Below are 16,756 nucleotides of genomic sequence, written 5' to 3'. Positions count from 1 at the left end.
CAGAACATTGACGGGCCATGTCAACGGCTCCAAACTCAACCAAACCCCCGTGTGATGAACTCGTATTAGTTTTGTCTCCAAAGAATGACACAGCTCGACTACCTTAGACCTTCTTCAGCATAATGTTGAGCTGGTTGTACAGCGATTCTTCCTTGACCTTGTCAATCGAGTCTTGCATCGCTTGGAGCGTGTTTAGCAGCTTTTGCTTGGTTTCACCAGTGAATGCATGCACTTGATCGAAGCATTTCAACAAAGGGTACGCAGACATTTGGTTCACCGTGCCAATCTTTGTGAACAATTCGACCATCAACGCACGGCCTTCACCGGTCAGCACGCTCTTGTGTCGAATTTGACTCAACCCACGAGCCAACGTGCGCGTGTGGTGAGTTTGGTTGATGTTGAAGTATGGCAACGCCATCAACGTCCGCACTTGAGTAGCAAAGTCCGACGTCGACAAGCTGCCAATAGCCGCAATGTACGACTCCAACATTTCAGGAGTCTTGGACCATTCGTCGCGAATGCGGGCTTGGACAGTCGCACGCTCAGCATATGACTCAGTCGAGAGAATCGTGCGGAACGACAATTCCTTGTCCGAGACGAAGGTCGAGTTGTTCAAAATGTCGAGCGCTACAGTAGCCACGTCGATCTTCACCGACGACACGGCCAGAGTAGGCAACGCCAAAGGTGCAGTGCTCACACCAACAATCGACAACAAATGTTGCTTGAGCTTGCGTTTAAGCAATTGGTCCTTGTGAGGGCCGGGCACAGTGGACTTGATCAATTCCTTCAAGTTGGCATCGATCTTTTCACCGTGGGCCGCCCACACAGACTGTAGCAAGGCAACCGTGGCGGTCGTGATATGATCGTAGTGGTGGCTCAAGTCTTCTCGGGTCGTCAACGCATTTTTTTCCGTCAAAATCAAAGCACGAACAGCAGGGTTAAGCGATTCGTCGAACAAAATCGAACCATGCAACGCGGCAAATTCAGGGGAAATCGTCACGTCGTTACGTCCGGCAATCAATGCTTCAACGATCACTGCCTTTTCGCCATCAGCAACAGCGCGGTAGGCAAAATAACGGTTGACAGCATCAGGGTCATTGAGGGCTTGTTTGATCAATGCTTCTTTGGTGGCGTTCAGGGCCTTGGAGGTACCGAAGAACGACCACTGGCGACCGAACGAGAGGTAGTCGGGGGTCACAGAGATGTTATCCAACGTGAATTCATCCGTCTTGGACTTCAAGAAGTACACGCCTTCGCGGATAACCTTGCCATCCTTTATAAGGGCGTAGTCAATTGGGATTTCCCACGGGCCGGCAAGGTCTGTGCCATCAAAGCGTTCAAATCCACTTTGGGTCAACTTCACGTTGTACGTTTGCTTGGCGCTGTCGTAGGAGGTCGTGTAAGCGACTTCGGGGTGGTCCGGGCGCTTCAACCACACACGTTGGAAGTTTTGGAAATCAATACCAGACACTTCTTCCATGCACGCAAACCATTCGGCGGTCGTTGCGTTGCCGAACAAGTACTTGGTGTAGTATTTGTCCAAAGCGACATTGAAGTTCTTGAAGCCCAAGAGCAATTCCACCATGCGGACGACTTCAGGCGCCTTGGAGTACGTGACACCAGAAATTAATTCCTGAGTTTGGTTGAATCCTTCAGGTTCCACGCTGAGACACGTGGCGGCCTTGTCGAGGGCAATGGGGCCGATCGTGGGAATAAACATTTTCACGACATCCCCAAGTCGATGGTATTCTTCGCCGAAGATGGCAGCATGGCGCTTTCGTTCCATGTGGACAGTCACGGCTTCGTTGAGCCAGATTTCGAAAGGCGATTGACCAGTTACTTCACTGCCGTTGATGTTGTGGTAGTATTCGTGGACCTTGACGCGTTCCATGTACTCGTAAGCGTGGTCACCCATGCGGCACGTGGGGCACAAACACGAGCTGACGATGGTGGTGTTGCCAACGTTTTCCATGCCACCGTAGTTAGAGTTTTCCATGCCAATTTCACGGTAGACTTGACCAGTGTACTTGTACCCAGTCTTGGTCCACTTGCCAATGAGGGACTTCAATTCGGCACGGACAGCAGCCAAGCGTGCAGCATCCGTTTCGGACAGTGGCTTCACTTCAACAATTTCTTCGGTGCCGACGGTCAAGGGTGCAGATTTCTCCTTGATCGCTTCACGTTCTTCGAGCAGAGCGTAAATCGCCTTGCGTTCTTCGTGGTGTTCAGTGGCCTCAGGACCCAAGCTCACGTTGGTCCACAAGATCGAGTCGTGTAGCATTTTGACGGATAGCTTGGCATCAGCGGGTTCAGCGAATCCAGGGAACGCCAAGAGTTCAAGCAACGTGGTGTCGCCATCAGGAAATTCCAAAGTGCGGCGGTAGGTCACGTACGTGCCGACACCAAGGAAAAACAAATACGGGGCCATGTTGATGGTGTGGTTGTGGTACTTCAAAGCATGGCGAGTGGGATCGGCCACACCCAAGAATTCCGAGGCATCATGATAAATGGGGGTACCTTCGGGGGTGTGAAAGCCAGGGGCCAAATCACCGTTTGTGATGATATTTGTGTAGTTCTTGTCAGCAACAATCGTCGTGGTGTAAAACGCCTTGGCGTCCATCGTATCAATGCAAGGGACGATGCGCTGGAAACCGTATTGCTGGCACTGGGTGATGATAGTGCGAGGGGCGCCTTCGGGAGTATAGTCGTAGTACAATCCCTCCAAAATGTTTTCAGTGGGGCGGGCAATCGACACAGTGCGAATGACGAATTCATCGCCGGATTGCACGGGGGTATCCAAAGTGATCACCAAAAAGTGGTCAACAGTGTCCACGACATATTCAAGTGACTTGGCTCCACTGAAGCTGGCAACATGAGGCACAAAGTTGCGGGTTTCACCCAACGGCGTAAAGTTGTGCAGGCGTTCAACGCTCACAATTTCCAAAGCCTTGGAGTTGAGCTTCAACACCGTTTTGGGTCCAACACCAACGTATTTCATGGTGGTTTGAAGGGTCACACGGACCTAGAGAGTACAAGTCATGAGGACGATGCGCCAGATAGCGTCTCGTCACGTACCTGCTTCTCTGTCACGTCGAACACCATGTCGAAGTGGAGGGGCTTCGTCTCGAGGGGCTCGAAATCCGAGCGAACGTAGCGGTATTTCTTGACAGAGGTGGTCATGTTGTTGGAGTTGCGCTCTACGAAGGACATGCAGGCGGGGGTAAAAACTCAACCAGTCGCGCGCGGCGACACCTCCGACTTACCTGGACCACGAAAATTCAAAACTGCTTGGTATCCTTCCGATCTACACCCGATTTTTTCCACGGAGGTCGTCCCTCCGCATATTTGTATTCAAGAGTTGACTTGGTTTCTGTATACCTACAACGCCGATAGGATAGGGGTGGGGGTGATGATTGGTCTCCGATTTTGTCAATTCTCGAATCCATCAACGCCCCCTAACCCGCTTTTGACAGCAGGCGTCGATCCTCCCACTGTATCCACCCTACAACCAACATTCGCATCACCTCCTTCTGTCACTCACAGTTCTCACCCAAACAACAAATTTCGCAATCCGGATAATATTCGGAGGAGTCGACGTAGTGTTGAAGTTGGGGACTTCAACATTCATGGCAACCCATTAGTCGGCTCGGCAAAGTGAGTGGGTGCCGCCCACTTCGCCACGAGCACCGCGCGGTGTCCTCGCAGACGTCGTCGACTTCGTGGGAGGGGCGATATGTGAGAAGGCGGCGGTGAAGCTCGTGGTAGTTAGCAGGAACCGTAGCGACGGATGGACAGCCCCAGGCTGCTTGTTGACATCATGGCACATCTATGGATGCACTTGCACCACATCGGCGTGTGGCATTGGAAATGGAGCGACAGGCCTGTCTCACTGTGTGGTGGCGGTGAAATGAGTCTGATCTTTTGTACTGCAAGTGTTTTCTTGGTGGAACCCCTTCGCCTCGTTGGATGCCCATGAGGCGGTGGGCATTCTTTGACATTTGGCTTGATTCGTACTTGGTGCTTCGGCTCGCCATCACCAAAGTCTAGTCCTTGTATGCTTCTAGCCCTTGAAGCTTGGATTCCGCAGAGGGGCATGGAGAATGTCTTGGCTGAGAAACGCTGCTGACGCCGGGGAACCACGGCCAGTGGACCTACAGCCAAACGATGCTTTCTCTACGGAGGAAAACGCCCCGCTCTACGACCTTCGTAGCAATTTCGACGGCTCGGGCAACATCGCATCGCTTGATTGTGGTTTGTAAGCCACATGTGGAGTATGTGGCGACCACACATCGCTACGGCTATTGTGGAGGTAATGGAGCCGATGTCGACGCTTCATTTTTTCGTCCTGCCTTGAACGCCACGCACCAGTCCCTCAGTTCCTCCAATCCGTACGTTTTGGCAAGCGCCATGCACGCTGCCACCGTCGCCTTCTTTGACAGATGCTTGACGAGCCACCTCGCAGCTTTCTCTTGACCTTCAGAAATTGCCAACTCGAGCGCTTCCCGTGTGCATCCCTCCATGCGATGAGTATGTAGCCAATTCATGACGTGCACGTGTCCATTTTCCGCAGCCAGGTCCATGGCTTCTCGGGAGCACCCTTCATCGCGGTTTATGTGTAACCACTGGATCACGTCCAAGTGCCCGTTTTCTGCCGCCAAATCCATCGCTTTGGTTGTGCAAGTCTCGCCGACGCCGTGGAGCCATTGAACGATGTCAAGATGTCCGTTTTCAGCGGCAATCGCAATCGCATTCGACGTGCTGCGTTCGGGGCGGTGGGAATACCACCACTGGAGGACATGCAGCTGTCCAGCACGAAGGATTGTGTCGACAACGTCAGGGGAGCACCCCTCAGTTCGATGCTCATGCAGCCACTCGACGACGTCCAAATGACCATTCTTGGCACTCCAGTCCATTGCGTCGGCCGTACAGCCTTCTGTGCGGTTGGCGTGCAGCCATTGCACAACGCGCAAGTGTCCATGTTCTGCAGCAAAGTTCATCGCATCGACTGTGCAGCCCTCATCCCTGTGTTCATGGAGCCACTGCAGCGCTTCCAGTTGATTGTACTGCGCCGCAAAATCCATCGCATCGGTGGTGCACCCAACGGTGGGCGCGACTGTATTGAGCCATTCGAGCACCACCACGTGTCCTTTTTTGGCAGCGAAGTCCATGGCGTTCGTCGATGGCGCCACATTGAGATTTGAGAACAGCCACTGAAGAACCTCGAGATTGCCGCGCTTTGCCGCTCCGTCCATAGCGGCGGACGTGCAGCCTTCCGGGCCGTTCAGGTGCAGCCAAGCGACAACGTCCAAGTGATTATTTTTGGCTGCCAGGTCCATCGCCTGCGTCGTACAGCCTTCCGTGCGGTGGAGCAGGAGCCATTTTACGACATCTAGGAAACCGTTTTCAGCCGCGAAATCGACGGCATCAGTTGTACACCCTTCGCGCCGATGTTCGTGGAGCCACTGCACAACTTCGAGGTGACCGCAATTGGCCGCCCAATTCATGGCATCGACCGTGCAGCCTTCCCTGCGATGCATATGCAGCCATTTGACCATGTCCAAGTGACCGTTCTCTGCGGCAAGGTCCATGGCACTCTCGGACGCGCCATGGCATGCGCTCAGTGTGTGTAGCCAAACCACGACTTCCATGTGATTGCCTTTTGCAGCGGCGTCCAGGGGAAACATATCGTTTTGAGCTTGATAGTACCCATTTGAAACGAACCACTGAAGAACAGGCAAATGCCCGTGTTCTGCGGCCCCTTGGAATGCGTCCATGGCGAACTGCACATCGTCACTGCGATGGCGGAGAAGCCACTCCACCACCATGACATGCCCAGAGCAGGCAGCACCGACGAGAGCCATGTTTGTGCATCCCTCGCAACGGTTTGCATCAAGCCACTGAACAACGTTGATATGACCCGCGGTTGCTGCCCAGTCCATGGCGTGGGACGTGCACTCGTTGCGAAAACGGCAAGACGTCTGCATCCACTCGAGGACGCCGATGTGCCCACCCATGGCAGCAAAGTCCATCGCCTTCGCCTTGACGCACGAATTTTCGCTGTTTTTTCCATCGAATCGTAGATTTGGTGCATGCTGCACGACAGAGAGGTATCCTCGCTGGGCGGCAACTTCCCCCATTGTCCAAAACTTCAGCGCCACACCGTTGTTGAACGCTTGGATCAGGGTACAAAGCGATGAGTTGCACAGAACGTCCAGTGCTAGTGCATGACCGTCTTGTTGCCGCTTTAACTTCTTCGAGCTGGACGCCATGGCGATCGCGGAACTCGACGGTCGGCAGAAGAAATTACCAATTTTGACACAAGGAGAGCCCGGATACATTATCCGTATGATGGTAGGCTACCGTTGATCTGTCATGAAGGTGCGCAGCAAGCGCTGCCATCGCTCACTGCTCCTGCGATGGACTGCAAACGCAATTCGAGCGGATCGACAGAGGAGAATAAATTAAACGACTATTGTGCCGTAGTTAAGCGGTTTGCGAGGCACAAACTCGCTCGAGTGTGTCGTTGGCCGTCGGCTGCGCCGGCGCGACGATGACGGGTGCGACGTCTTGACCGAGTACACAAGCACTACACCTGCTGCGACGAGGAGACTGCCCAAAACGACATGCATACCTGGGAACTGGCTCCCACTTACGATCGCGCCAAGAAATGACGCTAGTGTCGGCTCAAGAAGCATGGTCATGGACACGACAATTGGTTCGAAGAATTGGAGCACGCGGAGATAACCCATGGATCCGACGAAGTCGCACACGGCTACCAGATACAGTTCGAGCGGCCATCGGTTCGGTGTGGCCCATCCGAACAAGCCCACTGATGGGTTCGTTGAAAACTCGAACGTTTCGCCCATCAGAGACATGGTCGGAAGGAGGAGTCCACACACAGCAACAGTATGACACCACATAAACACCATGAAGTTCATGCGGGCCTGAATCGCCTTGGCTTGGACCAGATAAAGCACCGCCCCCGCCGCCCCAGTCAGCGCCACGAAATTGGCATGCCACGTCGATCCTCGGGCAGTGTTCCAAAACGACGACCAAGCGACGGTCTCGGCGTCCGCGATGGTAGCAATTACCGTGCCAACGAATCCCACAATCGTGCCAATGCCTTCCCACCGGCCAACATACTGCTCGGTGAGAACATTTCCTGCCACGAGGATGAGACCATGGGCGTGGAGCAGAACGTTGGCGTGAGTTGGGGACGTGAGTGTGGAAGACAGGTTCGAACAACTAGTCCACAGCGTAAAACCCACGGCACACAAAACCACCCGAATGGCTGTGTCGAGAGGGGCGTGGACGCGCGGCCAGCCGTACCGAGCCACAGATACCATCGTCAACACAAAGGAAAGCATGCAGCTGCCGCTGACGCGCCAAAATAGCTTCAGCATTGGCGCCACCTCTACGGACGATTCGACTTGAAACGCGACCCCAACGGTCGACATGGCACAGAAGCTCGTGATGAGGAGGGCTAGGCCGAGCCAATTCCTCGCAGCCCGAGGCCGCTCGCATACACTGGAATCGAGTGGAGCTGGTGTCGTCGATGAAGACAGTGGTGTGGCCATCGTGGGAAGTATCGTCATCCACTCGTTTTTGAGCGCTCTGGCTTGGTTGTCATCGTGATCTCTGGGCTGCCTGAGGCGCGCCAAGTGCGACTTTTGTCTCACCTCAAACGAGTTGTATAGTTTGTCGTTGGTTGATGCGAGCTGAGCCACGAGCATTTCTTCTTCATCGCTGGGAACCCAATCAACATCCGGGGGAGCATCGTCGTCGTTGTGCTCCCAGAAGCGCAGACTGCCCAAATGCGAACGCGGTGCGTTTGCCGCTGCGACAGACTCGAACAATTCTGTCTCGTGATACGGCACTTGCTTGAACACAAGTTCATGGTCGTCGTCGTTCCAGTGTCGCCAAAACTGCAATCGCTCCAAGTGGGATCGACGCTTGACTTCGAACGAGTCAAACTGTTCGTCGTCGATTGAATGCGCGGGCATCCGCTGGAGCATTCGCGTCTCAACAGACCACTCATCGTCATCCGGCTCGGCGGCAGCAAAGTGGTCCCAGTACACTGGCTTTAATCCGTCGTCGGTCATCATCCGCTTTCGTGGCTTCGGGAAGTCTTGTAAGCCTTGATCGGCATTGCGCTCATGGGGTGCGCCCACTCCTCTACCACATCCTCGACCTTCCCATCCTGCCGGTCGTACTTAACCAAAATGTATACAATAACACAATGTCAAACGTACTTCACGAGGAACATACGTGGAAAGATGTCTCATGGCCAACCCGCGCCTCTTCACCACGAACTCATGAGCTGTCGTAGAGTCGAACAAAGCGCTCGAGTAGGCTTGTAGACAGTAGGAAGCACAGACGATGCACGATCTATTCAACGAAAGCAGTGTCTGGTCTCGGGTGTGACCTTTCGCTTCTTGACAGGTCCGTCAGCGTTGTAGATGTCCTCGTGCGTCCCGTACGGGTCAAGAAAATCAAGCGACAGATAGGTCTGTGTCGCTGACGTAGGTCGAACTTTCACCACGGGTGCCCCATCGCGGGCTTTCGCGTTCTTCTCGAGCTTTTCCTGGAGGAGTCGAAATTGTCGCACCGTGAGATCGTAGAGTGACCTGGAGGATTGTGGTCGGTTGTCCGTCACGCCTTTGGAAGAGGGCACTGGTTTCCTCGCCTGAATGGGCAAGCACCACACTGGCGGCGAGATCGCGCGCTTTGCGTACAGGACAATATTGAATCCTTTGGCTACAAAGTTGTTGACGTCGTCCCCATTCAGACATGCGCTTGAATCCACTGGTGGTCCATTGCCCTGTCGTATCCGCAGGAGGACAATGGAGCCTCTTTGCACCAAGGAGGCAGCCGTGAGGAGCGATGGTAACTTATTGGCAGTCGAAGTCTTTCCGTCGATGGATTTGGCTGGCGAGTTTGTCCGCCACATCAAACTCACGTATGGAGATAGATATTCGTGGTTCTTGTGATGCCCATGGTGGGGGGTTGCTGGTCGGCGAAACCAACGGTGAAGTCGGTGGGTTTTCGGGAAAAGGAAAAGTGCGTCGGGAACGCGATTTGAACGATGAGGGGGGGACAATCTCACTGTTGCCACTGTCACAGGAAAAAGCAGCAACGGACAGCGTTTCTATAGTTGCCGATGACCACGACTCGAGTTTGTCCACGACGACTACTTCCGCAACAGCGCATCGATGCCGCTGCAGACAGCGACAGAGATGCAGATTCGCATTATGTGTGTTTCCCGATCGGCCATCCTTGTATCTGCAGCCGTGCTCTGCGGATCGTTCTTGGTTTCAGCTGCGCATCATTCCTCATGATGACGACGCGTCCTTCATTATGGATTGTCGAGGTTTGTGGGTTTCGCTGCTGTGTGAATGATTATGTACTGGAAATGAAGACCCTTTTGCATAGCGTTACCCACGTTCATTCCATCACGAGTTCGGATCGCGTTAGCCAGGGAACTTGTCCATTGGCGACACTACGTATCGTGCCCACTGACAGCCTCTCCAAAGTTTTCAATGCGGAGCTTGGTCGAACTGTCGGATGGCTCTGCCAAATGACTCGTCCTTGGCCTTCCTCGGCATCCGAGCAAGCACCTACGTGGACCGATAGCATGGAACGAATCGGACAAGTTCCATCGACATTCCACGATCGCACGTAAAAATCTGTGGCGAGCTGTTTCATAAATACCTTACCAAGCAAGGCCGAGTTCCCACCACGGCAACCGGCGCCGTCGGAAGCATCGTGTTCAGTACGATGGGTGGCCTAGCTGCTAAGTACTTGGATGAAGGCGCGGCCACAACGAGTGTAGTTTTCGATTAATTCCGAAGCTTGTACTTCGACGGTGTGACACTGCTCCGGCGGGCCATTTTGACGGGCGTCCGTTCCGCAGCGGGCGGGGGCATGGAAATCGCGCGTTGGGCCGTTGGGTCCCACGTAAACAGAGACTGGGGGCCTCGGGGGAACTTCCACTGCTTGGGCAACGTTTTCGGCGGCTGCACGACAGACACGTACGGTGCTTGAGCCGGATCAAACGAGCTTCGCTTGGCAGCCATTTCCGCGACGAGCGTGGCAAAAAAGTTGGTCGGGTAGTTGCCGTCCGTGGTCTTGTCGAACGCAAATGTCCACTTATCCTGGCGGCAGCTGTGCTGCGTCCGTTTGGCTGCCCATCCCACGAACGCCATCGGGTCGTACCTTTCAAACCCATACTCGACGACTTGGGCGGTCGTGGCTTCCACAGGAGGCGTCCAATATCCCTGGTACGACGGCCACCGCTTCGTGCATTGGTCCTGAAAGTACGACAGGAGCTCGCGGCTGTGACTGGGGAACGAAATGTCGAGCGGAATTGGGTGCTGCACCACGATGGGCCAGAACGGATGCGGGTACGTTTCCAAGAACAAAAACACGTCGACGCCTTCGAGCTTGTACAGGTCGTGCACCAAGTGGCCCATGGCACCGCGGAGTCGACGGAACCGTCTGGACGGCTCCGTGTTATGGGGATGCAAGGAGGTGCCAAGGAAGAAGAAGCGCTCCCACATGGCTCGACCATGCTCTTGAAAAAACATTCGCAGGGTTTGGTTGAACGCGACTTGGCCGGGGTTGAGTCCTGGCAGAAACGGCACAAACGCATTCGACCACTCGGTCCACGGTTCGCGTGCCACCACGCGAAGCCATTTGTTAGCAAATGCCTTGCCCAGAGTTCGTTCCAATGTCGGTGCGAACGATTCGACGTCGTTTGAGACGACAGGATTTGCATGGGGCGTTAAAGAAACAAAAGCAGCGGACGGCGATGGAGTTGGCGGAGGACTCGCCGCCGTGGCTGATTTGGCTGGCGTCAGAAGGGTCAGACGGCGCCGTTTGGGTTCGGTGCTGTTGCTGTCATGATTGTCCTCGTCCGACGAGTGCCCTCGCTTTAAGATCGTGTTTTCCTCAGGGGTGTTGATCGAGACTGGGCTGTCACTTTGACGGACCATGCGAATCGGAGTCGTCGAAGCGGTATTCGCGCCTTCGTGCTTCACGGACACTTCTGTCACAGCTTTGGCAAACACCACGACGTTGACCGAGTTTTCAATGAACTTGTCCACCATGGCTGTGTCGCGCTGGACAAAAGCTTGAGCTAATTGCATCAGACCTGCTGAATTGCGAACGTCCAGGGATTTCGTGAGGAACTGGGCAAATTCGTCGACGATCGCAGCGCGGGCAGTGTCGGGAATGTGGTCTTGATTTGCCTTCCATGTCGTATCCACCCTCGCGATGGATGCCGACACTTCGCGAAGGAGATCTGTCGTGGAGGTGCACACATCTTGTATCACCTGCTCGGCTGACGCACGCATGAGCGCTACTTTCGACGCGGCTTGGTCGAGCCGCGCCAGTTCGCCTTGCATGTCCATCTGCCGCCAGCGCGAGTTTTTGAATTCCAGGTCAGCCAGCCAATCACAGGCATGCGTTTCGAACTCGCAAGTTGGCCAGCAACGACGGCAATGGCGGCACTGCCTCGAAGTTCGCTGCATGCATCGTGCAGCACAGAGATGATCGCATGACGAGGCATGTCCATGGCCGCATTGCATTACGTTCTGGGCGGAGAGCAATTCACCTCATGCAGGCGATGCTTGAGCTGGATACCATGATCCGGCAAAACGCCGTGTTGGCAGAGCAGGCGCGATATCAAAACGCATAAAACAATGGTAAAACTCTGCACCTGTGATGCGGCGGCATCGGTGGCACGAGCGAGCCCGAGTGACTGATCGATTCACTTGTAGTTGCTGCTCTGCTTGGCCAGCTCCGATCCCTCTCGGTCCTTTTCCTCGAGACAACACGAGAGGCAATCAACATGTATTCGTGTGCACCACAATTATTGAGTCAAGTTGGCGCTGACGATTGCGTCGGCGTCCTTAGTATAAATGCGCACGCCGATGACGACGGCCCCGGTCAACTTGTCCTCTTTCGCCTCCTCGTCCTCCTCCTCGACAACTTGCTCGACTTGTTCGTCTTCGGCGGCAGGTTCGTCTTCCGGGGCATCTTCGTCCGCTTCTTCCTGTTGCATTGCCGCCATCTGGCGGTTCAGCGCCTTTTGCTTGGCGACGACGCCCGACTCGTACGCGGTCAGCTGTGTTTCCCGAGCAGTGTCCAAAATGTCAAACGACGGATCCACGTTCACCGCCTTGGCGCGGCTCGCGTTAAACTGCTTGCAGATGTGGAGGAGCTTGTCCGGGTTGGTGGCGCCCGTGGTCTCGATCACGGACACCGCCGGGTCGACGCCATTGGGGGTGCGTACCACCATGACGTCGACATCGTAGTGGCCCTTCTTGAGCGAGGCAAACTCGAGGCTGATGCTGCGGCCCCACGATCGCTGGACGAAATGGCCGACAAACACGCGGTTGCCGTCGTCCGCGCGTCGGTAAATGGCCATGCGCAGACCAAAGAAAAACGGACCTTGAAGCCCTTGGAAGTAGCGGTCGTCCGCCTTGGCCAGGACGATGTTGGCCGGGCTGTCTGTCGTCAGGTCAAACTGAAACAGCGCGTTGCTCCATTCGGCGGGCCAGCTCGTGCGGTACTCCATCCACTCCTGGTTCACAAACCACTTGTTATCGTAGAGCCGCGTGCGCTCGATGGTTGTGAATTCCTCGACAAAGTCCTCGTACTGCATCCAGAACGACCCGTCGTCCCCAAACCGGTGATCCAGCGCCGCCATCCATTCCGGCGTCCACTCTTTCGACCCGTCCGACCACCGTCCGTTCCACTCGTGTTCGCCCCACGGGTTGCGGATCAAGAGGAACTTGACGTTCTTCACTTCGACCGCCTTGAGCACCGAGTACGCGTGCGTGTGGACGAGGCCGTTCGACGACTGCGACTCCATGCCCGAGTGCTTTTTGAAGATCGACGCAGAGAAGAGCGAGTCCACGTTCGTGCGGCTCAGCTCGTCGTACCAGAACCGGTCGTAATCGAGGATGTCGGTGATCGAGATCGAGGTGGTGACGCCACCCGTGAGGTCTTCGATGCCTTCGCCAGTGTGCCCGCCTTCCACCGACTTGTAGTCGCCGTGCAGCTTCGTGTACGCCTTCTCAAGCAGCGGGAGCCACGTCTCGCGCGCCGAGCTCGACTTGCCGAAGAAGAGCGCTTGCGAATCGGACCGGAACGTGTCCTTGAACGTCTTTTTGTCCTTGACGATCATCGTTTCGAACGCATGGTCAAAGTCCGTCGTCGTCACGAAGAGCTGGTCGTCCACGATCACGTGCTCCCAGTCACCGTCCTTGAAAAAGATGAACCCGTACACACCAACGCGTTCGTCGCGGGCGACGCAAATGTTTTCGATGATGCGCGGCACGCCGCACACGGACGCAAGCGCAGCGAGGAACCAGCAATTGCCTGTCGTGCCTTGGTTGATGTCGGCCGCGTCGAACCCTTCGTCGCAGAAGATGGGGTTCTTGAAGATCTGGCGCACGCGGAGGGCGCCGCCCGGGGACGGCGCGTCGTCCCACGACTCGACCAGAGACTCGAGGCAATCCGACTCGTTGTTGGACAAGTCAAAGTCGATGTCGCGGAACACGCGGTTGTTGGCGCGGCACTCGGCCACGATTGCCGCCACTTCTTCCTTGCACCGGGCAATCGCATTTGCGAGCGACTCAGTCGACACGAGCGACGGCTTGGTGACTTTGTGTGTGTCGACGATAGCGGACTTCCCAGACGACGACTTGGACAACGACGTTGGCTTCTTGGTCGATGCGGCGGCAGTGGACATCTTGGTGAAGCACGGACAAAAGAGATATGACCAGCTCGACGTCATGCTAAGATCATGAGTGAACGTGCCGGCGCACGTGGCGGCATGGTGTCGTCGGGTTGGAGATCAAGTGGGAAGGGCAAATTAGCGAGACATTTCGCTCACAAACGGGTTTTAATCAATACATTTCACCAACGGCATTGTGTCTGTCGTTGCACGTAACTGAATAATTTGACCGAACCCAGTGAATTTTCTCTGCACGGGCGACGTCATGTTGAAGGAACGTAACAGCGGTGGCCGTCGAGTGCCGCGGGGGTCCTCGAACGGTAGCTTTCCCTTCCACCTGTGAGGGCAGTCAGTCTAGCGCACGACTCGTTCGGCCAAGCGTCATCCATTGTGTCATTGTTGGAACGAACTTTGATGGTTCGTGCAAAATCTACGACTTGTGGAAGCCGCGTTGCTGGCCGTACGTGACGTCACATCGCACTCTGCGAACGAACCACATCCACGGGCGGCCGTGTGTGCCTGTCGTTGTGCCAAGTGGCGCAACCACGGTCCCTCGGTGAAGCACCCCTTGCGGAATCGTGCATGTCTCGCTTAAACCTTGTCATGACGACTCGCCGGCCTTTGTACATCCGAGCATGTCGAGCGTAGGAATCTGCTAGAGTTTTACGACGCATGCAAGCCGGTAGGATCTGCTAATGTACAGAGCCACGCGAGGTGTCGGTCTTCTAGTCGTCCGACGTCCACCGCAGCGTCGTCAGGGGGCCGTTTGGAAACGTCCACGTCGATGGGAACGGTGCCGATGTGATGGAAACGTACGGCGACTTGTCTGCATCGAATGGCTCGACTTCCACGGTTGCTTTCAAGTCGGCAAAGAAGCGCGGGTTTGCCTCCATGAACGTCGTCCGGAACGTAATGCACGCGTTCGTGGAGAACGTAGCCGCCCAGGTGGTAGGTCGTCAAGGGTTGTTAGGGACGATGCGACGACTTGGTGTGTTTCCAGTACGCGGCGCAGGACGGCCACCGCTTCATGTGCTCGGCTTCAACTTACCGGAGGAAATTCTTCCCTTGAAAATTGTACGGCAGAAGCGAATGCTCCGACAGGATCGGCCACGAAGGATGGGGGTAGTGGGCGAGGAACCGAAACCCATCCACTCCTTCGAGCACGTACAGTTCGTGCACCAAGAGCCCAAACGCTTGGATTGCAGCTCGAAGGCGTGCCGTCGATCTGGGCGATTCTCGATCTGGCAAGCTAAAGTACCGCTCCCACATTGCTTGGCCGTGGTCGCGTAAGAAGCCATGCAAGTTTTCGTTGAAGTCAACACGATCGGGAGTCGTTGTGGCAAGAACGGCACGAACGACGTCGGCCGTGGGGCCTTCTCGATGACAGCAATCCATTTTTCGCAAAACCTCTGGCGCATTCCCTTGAGGGTGATGGCCAACTGATCGAGTTCGTTGGCTGTTTCAAGGACAGCCCAGGTGCGCAGTACTGGCGGGGGTGGCATCACAGTGGGGGCACTTCTTTGGCGGACTCGAGCTGGGAAAGGGAGCGGGGCTCGTTGAAGGGCGGTTCTTGGCATAGATGACCACATTCGACGCCTCGTTCACGAACTCGTCGACCAAGTCATTGCACAAAGCGGTTGCCTCCCCCGCCGCATACGCTTTGACCAAGAGCGCCAAGCCTTCCGAGTGCCGCATCTCCACGCGCTTCGTCACGAAGGCGACGAAATCATCGATTGCTTCTCGCGCTGCCGGTGGCATTGCATCCGACCGACCGAAGTGACGAGCCAACGACGGTGCGTTGAACCAGCCACACGAAGACGATGGACGCGAAGAGCCCTCGCCACCATGGAATTTCAATTGTGTCTTCGACGGGGCAGTGTTGGAATCTGCACTTGGGACGAGTCCCCCAACGGGTTCCTCCTGTCGATGCAAAACTTGCATTTTCATTACAGACAAGACGCACACCACGCAGCCACACTAGTCACAGCACTCGACGACCGACCGCGACGTCGCATCCCACACCCACTTGGATGGAAGGACGTCGGGCACCTTCCAATGCGGTGGAATATGGTCCGCCACCATGACGCAAATGTATGGGCACGTCGCATCGTTGTGACGCCCTTGTTGAACGCAGCGTTCTGCAGCAGTCGCCTTCATTTCGTTCAACACGCTGGCAAACCACTCGGGCGTTGCTCCCGTTTCGAGCCACGCGTCAGCTGCACACGATCCCTTGCTCCGGCCCGCTGCCCATTGAATAAACGATGCGCACGGCGCTGGCCATGGCGCCGTCGTGTCGTGTGGGATTTTGTAGTGGCCAACTCGTTGGTACTTGGTGTAGTCCGGCCATCGCTTCGTATGCTGCTCTTCGACATACAATCGTGCGTTCTCCATTCGTTTCAAGTGCACAGGACGCAGCAGTAGCGACGGCCAGGACGGATGCGGATACCCGTCCAAAAACACAAGTGCGGCCACGCCTTCGAGTTGGTACAGGTCGTAGATAAGTAATCCCATCTCTGCACGGGCGTAGACGAAGCGCTGGCTTGGCCCGACGCAAGGCTTCACCCCACTGCCGGTCCAAAAGTACTGCTCCCACATGGCCCGCCCGTGAATGTCGAAGAAACGCTGCAGTCGGACGTTGAAATGCTTGCGGTCGGCACTCGTCGAGGGCAAAAATGGTATAAAGGATGACGCCCACTGCATCCACGGCTGGTGGGCCACAATCGCCATGTACAACTGAGCAAACGCCGGTCCAAAGGACCGTTCCAAATCCTGCGTGTCCAGGTCGATGTGCGCGCGACTGTCGGTGGAATTTCTAGCAGCCTCTTGCCACTGCAGCAAGTGATCCCAGAACCGCTCGTGCCGCGCCCGATGTCCCTTTTCGTTCCGTGCATGCGCCGCCTCCACCGACGAGCTCTCTTCGTGTTGTACTTGCGCTGCCAACGACAGCTTTGTGGTACAGTATCGTGCACACAACGTTGCTGCGCTGTTTGCCATCGCCCTCATGGTGGTTGG

General features: G+C 55.6%; 8 protein-coding genes across 8 annotated transcripts; all 8 read right to left on the bottom strand.

Annotated features, from left to right (window-relative positions):
• Window positions 1–45: 45 nt before the first annotated feature.
• Window positions 46–3,199, bottom strand: H310_00463 (hypothetical protein). The gene is made up of 2 exons (XM_008863266.1): window positions 3,076–3,199; window positions 46–3,022 (listed from the first exon to the last, which is right to left on the bottom strand). The coding sequence occupies exons 1-2, from the start codon at window positions 3,178–3,180 to the stop codon at window positions 104–106; spliced, it is 3,024 nt and encodes a 1,007-aa protein (XP_008861488.1). The 5' UTR covers window positions 3,181–3,199; the 3' UTR covers window positions 46–103.
• A 363-nt stretch (window positions 3,200–3,562) lies between these two features.
• Window positions 3,563–6,296, bottom strand: H310_00462 (hypothetical protein). The gene has a single exon (XM_008863265.1). It carries the CDS (start codon window positions 6,267–6,269, stop codon window positions 4,299–4,301), a length of 1,971 nt encoding a protein of 656 aa, XP_008861487.1. The 5' UTR covers window positions 6,270–6,296; the 3' UTR covers window positions 3,563–4,298.
• A 119-nt stretch (window positions 6,297–6,415) lies between these two features.
• H310_00461 (hypothetical protein) lies at window positions 6,416–8,223 on the bottom strand. The gene has a single exon (XM_008863264.1). The coding sequence runs from the start codon at window positions 8,103–8,105 to the stop codon at window positions 6,462–6,464; it is 1,644 nt and encodes a 547-aa protein (XP_008861486.1). The 5' UTR covers window positions 8,106–8,223; the 3' UTR covers window positions 6,416–6,461.
• A 169-nt stretch (window positions 8,224–8,392) lies between these two features.
• On the bottom strand, window positions 8,393–9,764 carry H310_00460 (hypothetical protein; the record flags this gene model as incomplete). Its single annotated transcript, XM_008863263.1, has 3 exons — window positions 8,393–8,757; window positions 9,517–9,617; window positions 9,712–9,764. 3 exons carry the CDS (start codon window positions 9,762–9,764, stop codon window positions 8,393–8,395), a joined length of 519 nt encoding a protein of 172 aa, XP_008861485.1.
• A 75-nt stretch (window positions 9,765–9,839) lies between these two features.
• On the bottom strand, window positions 9,840–11,411 carry H310_00459 (hypothetical protein; the record flags this gene model as incomplete). Its single annotated transcript, XM_008863262.1, has 1 exon — window positions 9,840–11,411. The coding sequence occupies one exon, from the start codon at window positions 11,409–11,411 to the stop codon at window positions 9,840–9,842; it is 1,572 nt and encodes a 523-aa protein (XP_008861484.1).
• Window positions 11,412–11,839: 428 nt separating this feature from the next.
• H310_00458 (hypothetical protein) lies at window positions 11,840–13,855 on the bottom strand. Its single transcript, XM_008863261.1, has one exon. It carries the CDS (start codon window positions 13,802–13,804, stop codon window positions 11,873–11,875), a length of 1,932 nt encoding a protein of 643 aa, XP_008861483.1. The 5' UTR covers window positions 13,805–13,855; the 3' UTR covers window positions 11,840–11,872.
• A 933-nt stretch (window positions 13,856–14,788) lies between these two features.
• Window positions 14,789–15,502, bottom strand: H310_00457 (hypothetical protein; the record flags this gene model as incomplete). The annotated part of the gene is made up of 2 exons (XM_008863260.1): window positions 14,789–15,117; window positions 15,232–15,502. 2 exons carry the CDS (start codon window positions 15,500–15,502, stop codon window positions 14,789–14,791), a joined length of 600 nt encoding a protein of 199 aa, XP_008861482.1.
• A 219-nt stretch (window positions 15,503–15,721) lies between these two features.
• H310_00456 (hypothetical protein) lies at window positions 15,722–16,738 on the bottom strand (the record flags this gene model as incomplete). The annotated part of the gene is made up of 1 exon (XM_008863259.1): window positions 15,722–16,738. The coding sequence occupies one exon, from the start codon at window positions 16,736–16,738 to the stop codon at window positions 15,722–15,724; it is 1,017 nt and encodes a 338-aa protein (XP_008861481.1).
• Between the last annotated feature and the right edge of the window lie 18 nt (window positions 16,739–16,756).

The sequence above is a fragment of the Aphanomyces invadans genome (genome assembly GCF_000520115.1).
Source record: "Aphanomyces invadans strain NJM9701 unplaced genomic scaffold supercont1.1, whole genome shotgun sequence".
NCBI lineage: Eukaryota > Oomycota > Saprolegniomycetes > Saprolegniales > Verrucalvaceae > Aphanomyces > Aphanomyces invadans.
The sequence above is the reverse complement of the archived record's forward strand: the minus strand, read 5'-3'. Positions and strand labels throughout refer to the sequence as shown.